Source organism: Anabrus simplex, chromosome 5 (assembly GCF_040414725.1).
Source record: "Anabrus simplex isolate iqAnaSimp1 chromosome 5, ASM4041472v1, whole genome shotgun sequence".
NCBI lineage: Eukaryota > Metazoa > Arthropoda > Insecta > Orthoptera > Tettigoniidae > Anabrus > Anabrus simplex.
Genome location: NC_090269.1, coordinates 36,304,712 through 36,316,936, shown reverse-complemented (window position 1 = coordinate 36,316,936; position 12,225 = coordinate 36,304,712). Strand labels below are relative to the sequence as shown.

The 12,225-nt window shown below is 36.1% G+C and overlaps 1 protein-coding gene across 1 annotated transcript in view; it reads left to right on the top strand.

The window, feature by feature from the left end:
* The window catches only part of Dhc1 (Dynein heavy chain 1), a 443,578-nt gene that overhangs the window by 317,626 nt on the left and 113,727 nt on the right, over positions 1 to 12,225 (top strand). Inside the window, exons 51-53 of the mRNA XM_068227758.1 lie at positions 3,891 to 4,081; positions 10,875 to 10,996; positions 11,158 to 11,326. Coding sequence (XP_068083859.1) covers positions 3,891 to 4,081; positions 10,875 to 10,996; positions 11,158 to 11,326 — 482 coding nt within the window. The remainder of the gene's footprint in view (positions 1 to 3,890; positions 4,082 to 10,874; positions 10,997 to 11,157; positions 11,327 to 12,225) is intronic.

The window sequence follows — 12,225 nt, the reverse complement described above, 5'->3', positions numbered from 1 at the left end:
ATTCTGCGTTAAGAAATTCATAAAACCCACCTGGTTTTGTTTTTACCGCACAAAAACGTTTTATTTTGCAGACTAGTGTTATCAGGGGAAATGTTTGATAAATTTCAAAGTTCTTTGAAAATATTTAAGAAAAAGTTAGGTAAGCTACTGATAGGGACTCTGCCACCTGGGCAACAGCCCTAAATGCAGATCATTGATGATTGATGAACGTATTAAATTTAATCAAGAATTTTAATAACCTGGCAGTGAACTAGCAATGAAACACGGTTTGAAGTTTCAGAAGATTCTTTCATAATGAGATACTGAATTCACTGTCTGACAGACTGTGTTACATTTCTGAAAAAGTTTTTATGAGGCAGAAAGAAAAGTGTTCATTGAATTCCTATATCTTAAAAATTAAATAATTGAAAAGGAGGTTCAACCTATTCAATACTTAAAAGAAAGAAATGCAGTAATCACATTCCTATTTAAATGGGACCGGTTTCGACCTTAGTCCAGGTAATCATCAGCCGTAAAAACATGTACAATGTTTATGAATATTGGAGGTCAGTTTCACACTGTTTTTACGGCTGATGATGACCTGGACTAAGGTCGAAACCGGTCCCATTTAAATAGGAATGTGATTACTGCATTTCTTTCTTTTAAGTATTGAATAGGTTGAACCTTCTTTTCAATTATTTAATTTTTAACATCAATAATTTCAATACGGAACAATGAAATTTTTATCTTTAAATTCCTATATCTTATCATTATAACTATATGAAATGAGCTTACTCTTACAATTGGCTTTACATCGCACTGACACAGATAGGTCTTACGGCAACAATAGGAAAGGAAAGGAAAGGGCTAGGAGTGGGAAGAAACAACCGTGGCCTTAATTAAGGTACAGCCCCAGCATTTGGCTAGTGTGTTGAGTTCGAACCCACTATCTACCAGATGTAAGCTCACAGCTGCGCACCCCTAACCACATGGTTAGCTCGCCCGGTAGCTTACTCTCAAAGTTCATATCTGTTGATATAAACCATTGAGGTAAGGAGAGATTTTTCTTCCTCACCAGGATTTCCTCCTGCATGCAGTGAAGGCCAACCATTTAAATCCACTTGTTCTGAAAGGTTAATTTCATTTCAGCTGATAAGGCCCAGATAATATTGTCAGAATTATGTTGATAGAATTCCAATTCCAATTGTATAATCTATCTAGCAGTATTCTGAAAAAATCTAAGGTAGTTTATATTCAGACAGGTATCAGAATGAGTTCCATTGGAATTTCTTCCATTAAGGAGAAAAATTTGGTGAGGTTGTGGTTAGCACACAATCCTTTTCTCCATTATCATTTGTCAGGAATGAGTGGAACCTTGTTGATGAGAACATGAACATTTGAAAGTCTTTATGTAAGAAGTGAAAAATATATATGAGTTTATTCTTTTTGGACTACACCATGTGGAAAAAAATTATACAAAATATGCACACAAAAAAAGGGTGTTGATGTTTTGATTGACCTATATCAGTCTTCATCAGGACAGTTGATGAACAAAATAGCACTGGTTGTCAAGATGTGGTCTCTGTGCTGTGGAATAGTGTTAATCTCTAAGTGAAGCAAATTGCCGGGAACCCAGCTGTGTTAAGTATGTAACTTCCATCTCTATTGAAATTGTTCCAGGGATTCCATGGAATGCAGAGGTGAAAGAAGGTGTGGGTATGAATGGGTGGATGTATATAAAAGATGGAAGATTAATTTAAAACTTTAAGTTTATATTTCTCCCTTATATCTTCTTTTTTTATATTTTAAACAGGGTTAGAAAATAAAAATTAATCAGGAACAAAAGTTTAACTCGTAAGCTTGAGCAACAATTTTAGAGAGGTCTAGAATAATAAGATAACAATGATTTAACAATATGAACTTGGAGCTCCCTAATTACAAATTTACCAGGCGAGTTGGCCGTGCGGTTAGGAGCGCACAGCTGTGAGCTTGCATCCGGGAGATAGTGGGTTTGAATCCCACTGTTGGTGCCTTGAAGATGGTTTTCAGTGGTTTCCCTTTTTCACACCAGGCAAATGCTGGGGCTGTACCTTAATTAAGGCCACGGCCGCTTCCTTCCCATTCCTAGGCCTTTCCTATCCCATCATCGCCATAAGACCTATCCGTGTCGGTGCGACATACAGCAAAATAGCAAAAAAAAAAATTACAAATTTTACATGAGCACTACTGATCCTTTCAACCAACAGTCAAGGAGATGGATCTCCCTATTTTCACACCAGTAGGATGAGCATCCTTACTGTAACACAATTACTTTCTAGGCGACTATTCTCCAAACTTACAAGTTCCAGGCCTATTAAGGCACCTACCTACATTTAACAAAACCAAACAGTAAACATTGTCTTATATGCTCAACAGTCTGATTTACCTTAAAAGTAAAAGTATGAAATTGACTTTAACAGGAGTAGCAAGTACCCATACTACGTGACCTTACGTAAAAACGAAAGGTTAAGGTTACTGGCCGAAAATCAAAAGGTTAGAAGGTGAACACTTGCACTCCTTGAAATTAACATGAAAATACTTAAAACCCTATATGGGCTGATGGCCCTACGTTACAGAGGCTAAGCCTATACTACGGAGGTGACTAGATGGAGAGAAAGTGTTAATTTACAAAATGATGAGATAGATTTAAAGGTTACAAAATCATAGTCACCTCAATATCAAGTTGAGGGAATACAAGAGGGTATCACTCTTTATTCCCTGTTTAGACTAGAGTCCTCAGACTTACTTGAAATTTACATTTGAGGTTTGAAATTTACATTGATGAAATAAAAGCTACATTGCTAAAATTTGGAACTTTCTCCTCGGACTATCTTTCAGAGACTATTACATGTTTATAAACGGTCTGACATTACCTTGAGCTGATGGGCCTTCCGAAGATGGACAAGGCAGCCTTTCCCCCTGCCTCTGTTACGTACACACTCTAGACTGGAGCGATCACAAAGACAATATGGCCCGAAATGTCCCAGCTTTTATAGCGGAGAGGAAGGTTCCAGATTTCTCTAGGCCGAAACCCTGACACATCCCCAATTTTCATTGGACAATCAAGTAAATATCCAAAATCTCTGATTGGTTACTTAAATAAATGCACAAAATTTTGAATTGGTTAATATATTAAGTTGGCGGGAAGAAATAGAAATGTTGATAACTTTTGAACAAAAAAACAAACTATAAGCAATTCAGTTTAGGAAACCTTGATACACAAAGTTACTTTGAAAATTAATAGTTCATCTTCACCCCAGAGGGCGCAACATAAGTTGATAGTAGCGACATCTGTTGAGAAATGTTCAAACTATTACTGAAATGAGTTTTCAGTTATAGATGGCCTTCTACGAGGCGCTAGTTTTAAATGCACGGGGCAAGTGTACCTCCGATACAGAAATTACGAAGAATTTTTTTGTATTCCTATTGTTTCTCTTACTATCCTAGAACCATTGTGTTTCACTCAAACCAGTACTTCGGTATCTTTGAACATGACATCATAGCCAGGTGCCAAGGCATGATCGGCTAATGCCGACTTATCTGGCTGGTTAAATCGAATGCATCTGTCATGTTCCTCAATGTGTGTGGATACCGGTCTTGAGGTCTGTCCAATGTAAACTTCACCACAAGTATATAGAATCTTATAGAGACCAGGATGTGGTGTAGTTTGGGTATCCAATCTTCAGTTAGCCCAAGAAGTTGTTGTAACTTTGTGCATGTTCCAAATACAATCTTAATATTAAGAGTTGTTGGGATGAAAATGGTGGTGAGATTGAAAGTTTACAATATGCATACATATGAGCTCTTTGTATTTCTATTATGTCTACAGCTACATTAGGCTGAAATACAGGGGGCATTTCATTTGTTACCAGGTCAACGAAGAGCGCCGTTACTGAAGAACGCATTAAGTACATCCTGTCCTACCTAACATACGAGGTATGGGGCTTTACCATGAGGAGCCTATATGAACGTCATAAGCAGCTCTTCACCCTTATGCTGGCCATGAAAATTGACTGTCATGAAGGAATCATCTCGCATGATGAGTTCAATGCCTTCATCAAGGGTAAAGTCTATAAATGTCACATATATACAAAATCGTCAGTTAGCCTGTACACTTTGAAGTCTCTTTCTATACTTTGTTTCTATTTCAGATGGACTGTTTAGAAATAAAAAATAGGTTCAATTATAAATTTGTCTATTTGTCTATTTGTTTTTTTTTTTTTTTTTTTTTTGTTAAAAATATTCACTCTTTATTTGCCTCATGCTGAGCCATTGTCCAGTGGGCATCACTACTTGAAGACAGCATGCGTCTATTCTGTGGTAGGTGTTTGTATGCTTGATGTGGTGTGCAACCATCTGTTCGTAGTAAACCATGTTATTTAGATACTGTGTGGGCTCCACCCACAGTGTACCATGCTGTTCATTAATATCTCCACGGATGTATTGCACAGTTTCAAAGAAATGAAATAATAAACATGAACTGTTGTGGCAATTGAATGTAAAATTATATCAACAAACACTTGAAAATACAACACAAACAGAATTTTTATTGCATGGCAAGTGAATTAACATTGATCTGCGTTTAAGGCAGTCGCTCAGGTGGCAGATTCTCTATCTGTTGCTTTCCTAGCCTTTTCTTAAATGATTGCAAAGAATTTGAAAATTTATTGAACATCTCCCTTGGTAAATTATTCCAATCCCTAACTCCCCTACCTATAAATGAATACTTGCCCCAATTTGTTCTCTTGAATTCCAAATTTATCTTCATATTGTTATCTTTCCTACTTTTAAAAACACCACTCAAACTTATTCGTCTACTAATGTCATTCCATGCCATCTCCCCACTGACAGCTCAGAACGTACCACTTAGTCTAGCAGCTCATCTCCTTTCCCCCCAAGTCTTCCCAGCCCAGACTTTGCAACATTTTTGTACTTTTGTCAGAAATCACCCAAAACAAATCGAGCTGCTTATCTTTGGATTTTTTGCCGTTCTCGAATCAAGTAATCCTGGTGAGGGTCCCATACACTGGAACAATACTCTAGTTGGTGTCTTACCAGAGATTTATATGCCCTCACCTTTACATCCTTACTACAACCCCTAAATACCCTCATAACCATGTGCAGAGATTTGCAATCCCATTTATGTGATTACCTCAATTAAGATCTTTCTTTATATTAACACCTTGGTATTTACAGTGATCCCCATAAGGAACTTTCACCCCATCAATGCAGTAATTAAAACTGAGAGGACTTTTCCTATTAGTGTAACTCACAACCTGACTTTTAACCCTATTTATCGTCATACAGTTGCCTGCTGTCCATCACACAACATTGTTGAAGTCTTTTTGCAGTTGCTCACAATCTTGTAACTTATTTATTACTCAATACAGAATTACATCACTAGCAAAAAGCCTTCTCTCTGATTTCAGTTCTTTACTCATATCATTTATTATATATATATATATATATATATATATATATATATATATACATACCAGCAATTACCTGTGGCTTCGCTCGTGTGAATTTCGTAATTTGATCAAAGTAATCGTTCCTCGGCATTGTACTAAGACATTACCTGAAAATTCCTAAAGTATAAAATCTCACCCAAAACCTGAGTTTCATTTACCCCAAAAATTCTTTGTAAACCATGGCTTTGGTTTTACCTTTTGGGGCTAAGAGGACCATGCGACATAGAACTGTACATGTGAGAAACAGTCTTCTCTCAAGTCGAAAACATGAATACAGGTTTATTTATTTTTAAAGAAGATTCCAACAATCGTAACATCTTCAGTTTTTGAGATATACATAAGTATCCCCATAAAAAGAATTCAATCCCTTGATCAGTCCTGTCCCCCCACCCGCATCTAAGTGTATTTTACGAAAACAAAAATACATGTTTCTTTATTTTTAAAGGAGATTCCAAATTCCGGTTTTCATGTCTGTAACATCATTTTTTTAAGATATAAGTATCCTTATAAAAATAATTCAACTATTTTTCACTTCTTTTCACCCCGCCCTTGAAGTGCCTTCTCTGGAAACAAAAAGGTACATGTTCCTGAATTTTTTAAGGACTTTCCAAATACCAAGTTTCTTGTCTCTAACATGTTAAGTTTTTGACGTATAATGTAGATATACCAGTACTCATTTTAAAAATTCTGATTACTTTCCGCCCCTTAACTGGATTTTTCTAAAACAAAAAATACGTTTCATTATTTTTAAAGGAGATTCCAAATACCACTTTTCATGTCTGTATGTCTGTAACACATTCAGTTTTTGAGATAAATGTATACTCATAAAAATAATTCAACTTCTTCTTCTTCACTTCTTTCCACCCCTCTCCCGCCTTAAGTGGGCTTTCCGAAAATAAAAAAATATGTGTTTTTTTATTATGAAAGGAAATTCAAAATACCAACTTTCACGGACAGTCAAGATTTTCTTCTGATGATGCAGAGCACAGTTGTCTGCGAAACGTAAAGAATTTCACCTTATATTCTTGACTCGGCATAAGCCCAAAAGCCTATACAGTATCATGTCTATACGTACGGGCCATGAAAGCATCAATGGCAATACTAAGCATGTAGTTATGATTTTCCCCTAATGATGAAGTTGAGATGAAGGATTCAGAGCAGACTTTCCAATTACTGCAATATATGACTAAAAAAATGTCCTCTACAGGTAGGAACAAACAGAGTCAAGAAAATACATAATAAAGGCATTGTTTTAGAACTGAAAAACAAAGAGCATTGCAGATCTTTGGTACATACGATTGATGCAAGTAATCCACACCTGAAAGCAATCATTCCACACTCATTCATGGAATTAAGATTAATTTTCCAGAGCATTATCGCTAAATACGTCATTTTAGAACTAAGAAATGAAGAGGAATGCAAATCTATGATACATATGATTGAAGCAAATAATCTGCACCTGAAAGCAATCATTCCATGACCATTCATGGAAATGAGATTAATATTCCAGAGAATGAATTAATTTACTAGATCGTATCATAGAGCAAAACACAGCTGTAAAGTAAGCTGTCACAGTAGGCCTTAAAGACTTAAAGAAGCAGAGGACATCAAGAAATGGCACCACAAAATATGCAGTTGTTGAAGTTAGTTTTGCCATCTCTTTGGGCACTGGCTCTCACAGAGCTTGAGAGAAAGTTGCATGTGACATCTTGAGCTGGCATTACCATGGTTATGGCTAGTCATTCCTTGATCACTTTCCAGGAGCGACAAGATTTTTGGAAATATCGTGGAAATGGTTTATTTTAATGCCTTAAAATGCTCTTTTTGGAGTCACTCAGGGACTTACAGAGTATTGTTTGTCACACTGAGGTGCTTAAAATGAGCTGTGCCCGGCCCTTCTTCGTATGCTGATTTTATGGATATTTTTTGTTTTTGCCTCCATTAAAACATCACAGATAAAATTTAACAATATAAATACCTCTATGACCCATCTGAGTGCCTCATGTGCCTCAGTGTAAATTTTGGTATTGATCAGTGAAGGCATATAGATTTGTATAACAAAGAAATGTACTTTTGATTTTGTAGATATACGGATTTGTGCCTTTTTTGTTACCGTCCATGATCCCACAATTTAAGTAGGTGCATATGTTTACAGATTTCTTTTTACCATATGAAAGTATTAGCATTTTGCGTTACAATAATGTAACTAAACCATATTTTTATAACATAAAATTAAATGTGTTTTACTAGTGGTCACATATAGGCATGGCAAACTTAAAGGAATGTTATATTATTATGTTATTGTTAATCTAATGATCTTAATCACCTCACCATTCCACACATCGCAATATATAATTTTCCCATCCATTGAGAAATTGAGAAACTCATTATCTACTTCTGAAGTAAGTGCAATTTGGAGAAAAGTATTTTTGGCATGCTGCAACTTTTACTATCAAAATCAAAATCAATCAGTAGCATCAAAATCAATCAATACTGATCTGCATTTAGGGCAGTCGCCCAGGTGGCAGATTCCCTATCTGTTGTTTCCTAGCCTTTTCCGAAATGATTTCAAAGAAATTGGAAATTTATTGAACATCTCCCTTGGTAAGTTATTCCAATCCCTAACTCCCCTTCCTATAAATGAATATTTGCCCCAGTTTGTCCTCTTGAATTCCAACTTTATCTTCATATTGTGATCTTTCCTACTTTTATAGACGCCATTCAAACCTATTCGTCTACTAATGTCATTCCACGCCATCTCTCCGCTGACAGCTCGGAACATACCACTTAGTCGAGCAGCTCTTCTTCTTTCTCTCAATTCTTCCCAACCCAAAAATTGCAAAATTTTTGTAACGCTACTCTTTTGTCGGAAATCACCCAGAACAAATCGAGCTGCTTTTCTTTGGTTTTTTTCCAGTTCTTGAATCAGGTAATCCTGGTGAGGGTCCCATACACTGGAACCATACTCTTTACATCCTTACTACAACCCCTAAACACCCTCATAACCATGTGCAGAGATCGGTACCCTTTATTTACAATCCCATTTATGTGATTACCCCAGTGAAGATCTTTCCTTATATTAACACCTAGATACTTACAATGATCCCCAAAAGGAACTTTCACCCCATCAACGCAGTAATTAAAACTGAGAGGACTTTTCCTATTTGTAAAACTCACAACCTGACTTTTAGCCCCGTTTATCAACATACCATTGCCTGCTGTCCATCTCACAATATTTTCGAGGTCACGTTGCAGTTGCTCACAATCTTGTAACTTATTTATCACTCTATAGAGAATAACATCATCCGCAAAAAGCCTTACCTCTGATTCCACTCCTTTACTCATATCATTTATATATATAAGAAAACATAAAGGTCCGATAACACTGCCCTGAGGAACTCCCCTCTTAACTATTACAGGGTCAGACAAAGCTTCACCTACTCTAACTCTCTGAGATCTATTTTCTAGAAATATAGCAACCCATTCAGTCACTCTTTTGTCTAGTCCAATTGTACTTATTTTTGCCAGTAGTCTCCCATGATCCACCCTATCAAATGCACAATCATTTATAAATATTTTACTAATCTGAATGCAATAGTTTGGTTCCCAGCATGACAGTACTGTATACCTCCTAAGAGATACACTTTAAACTTTTTGTGTTCACCTAGGAAGGATGACTCAGAAATGGCTTAATGATTTACCCCATTGTCCTCATTGTTCAATAAATTTCCAATCTCATTGAAATAATTTAAGAAAAGGCTAGGTAAACAACAGATAGGGAATCTGCCACCTGGGTGACTGCCCTAAATGCAGATCAATATTGATTGATTGCCAAACAGACATTGCAAATATTTTGCTGTTTGACATTTTGTGTGTTTCTGTACATCTTGATTTCATTAAAAACAACAAATTTCTCTGATATTCTACATACATGTTTGACAGTTATTTGGTGTTGCCTACATTCCTACATTATTCCTGAGTTTTGTCTCAACCAGATGGTCCAATATTTTCTTGACTACTACTACTACTACTTTATTTATTTCTGATTCTTGATTTCTCCCATACAAATATAACCCATTTTTAAAGTTTAAAAATACAAAAAGTAAAATAATAACTTTAAAATTACATAGATTAAGAGAAAAGAAATAATTATTTATTGGGTATAATTTATTATATTGAACTGATTGGGAGTCAGTTGTTGATTTACCGTACTCTACCACCAAAATTTTGTTTCTTGTAATATTTCCATCATGTGAATTTAAGCAGTATGTCAGGTAGTTTTCTATTTTGAATGTAAAAATTTGATTAATAATCATCATCATCATCATTGAGCCCTTCTGTCATAAACAAGATCTCTCTAAGTTGCCTGTCCAAGTAAGATTTTTTTTTTTTTTTTCCAAGACCAATTATCAGTTCAATCTTCTGCTCTCCACGTCTCTCCTCAGGTGATCCTTCCACATTTTCCTTGGGCATCTTCCCTGTTAGTCTTCTTTCCAAATTAGTGCATGGTATTCTTGTGCTTTTCATTAGTTTAACATACCCAAACTATTTAAGTCTTGATGTCTTTATTCTTTCCTTGATAGATTCAGTTAGTTCCTAGGTTTATTCAGCTCTTTTTGTTCTTATGATCAAATTGTGCTCTTTGGAGGGCAGTTCTAAGAAACTTCATCTCACAAGCTTGAAGCTTGCTAAGGTCCTTTGATGTTAGTGTGCATGTTTCTTAAGAATATGTAAGAATGAGAATGAGATATCTTAGTGGAACCTTCCTGTCCATTGTAAATGTTGCACATGATCTTTTTGTTACTCTGTCCATTACATTGACTCAATCCTGCCATTACTGGCCATCATGCTGCCTAGATATCTGAATTGGTTTACTAGATACTTCATCCGGCTTGTCTTGCAGTTATAAATGTTGCAACCAGAATTCTCCCTGCTAAGTTTTATTGCCACAGTTTACATTGTGCTCACTCTCATTCCATATTCTTGGAATTTAGTTCTCTTTCATTAAGTTTCATCCCATATTGCAGCATCATCCTCAAACACAAAGCCTGTAGTACGCCATTCCCTACTTCCTTTAGGTCCGTCAGAATGGTATCCATAGCTGCTATAGGTAGATGAAGTGAGAAAGCACTTCCTTGATGTACTCTCTTTGTTAGGTCAAACCATTCAGAGTAACCATCTCCAACATGAACATAACTTTTTGCAATTTGTATACATCTGAATCTTGCTGACAAGGTACTCACATACTATCTAAAAATGAGCTAATTGAAAACAGAACAGAGTATGTTAGCAGTATTAGTAGTTTTACTTGATATGTTGTTATTCTTCTATCTCTTTAGCCTGTTATTGGAAACATAAAACTTTTATTTCTGAATAATACCACAGGTGGAGCATCCTTAGACTTGAATGCTGTCACTCCAAAACCTTTCAGATGGATTTTAGATATTACATGGCTTAATCTTGTAGAGATCAGTAAACTTCCTACCTTCTCTGATGTCCTCATGAAGGTAAGAGAAATCAGATATAGTTACTCCTGTAATGACACACTGAGTGATTTTCCTCTCTTCTACATGAATCCAGTGCATTTACATTTGAAGCTCAGAACTATATATGAGTCTATCCTCCTAACTACATCAAGTCCTGCTATGTAATATGACTGTGGTTATAGATCGAGGATCACGAGCGAGAGTGGCGGGTTTGGTATGAGAAAGAGAAACCTGAAGAGGAGGAGATCCCCTGTGGATATGGCAAAACATTAGATGTATTCCGAAAATTACTTCTCATCCGCTCCTGGAGTCCTGATCGCACCCTTTCTCAGGCACGAAAGTACGTTATAGGTAAGTATCCCTTGTCATAATATCTAATCATTTCTCTTGGAAAAGATTGGTGATCAAAAGTTTATATTGCATTGCAGAGATCTTTAGTGATCAGGAGGTTCCCTTGAGGGGTACCCACAGGTAATGAGGCTGAGTAGTTACTGCTGGCTTGAAGTTGAGTCTGGCAATGTTTCTACTTATACAGGTGTTGAATGACTAGTTAATTTAGCTTCCTTGAAATGTGTATCACCCATCTATTGAAATTCCTGCCTTTTTTATCAATTGTAGATCTTTATCTTCCATAGCATCATTATAGCAAGAGGAGATACAGTTTTTCTGAGGGCAGATTCACAGAGTGACTGATGTGTTTCTGTAAGAAGGATCTGAAGTTTACAGTACAGTATAATCCCTATTTAACGTTTTTACAGGGACCTGATTTTTTTAACCTTAAATGGGGGTTTACCTTAAATCGAGGTTTCAGTAGAAAGCACATATTTTCCAGAGAATTTTGCCTGTAGTAACAGAAATTGTACGATCATACATTATTTACACATTGACAGCAATAAAACAAGGAGGTATCTGCCCTACACACTTCACTGCAGTTACGGTTTGTACTTCATTTTGACAATTTTTTGTCGGTGAATGCAAAACTCCTTCGGTTTAAGATTGTTCTTATAATGTTACACATGATTTTCCATAAAAGTTGGGAAAGATATACCAAACTCACATGAAAACATATTAAAAAATCAAATCAGTCACTACTGATCTGCATATAGAGCAGTCGCCCAGGTGGCAGATTCCCTATCTGTTGTTTTCCTAGCCTTTTCTTAAATGATTGCAAAGAAATTGGAAAATTATTGAACATTTCCCTTGGTAAGTTATTCCAATCCCTAACTCCCCTTCCTATAAACAAATATTTG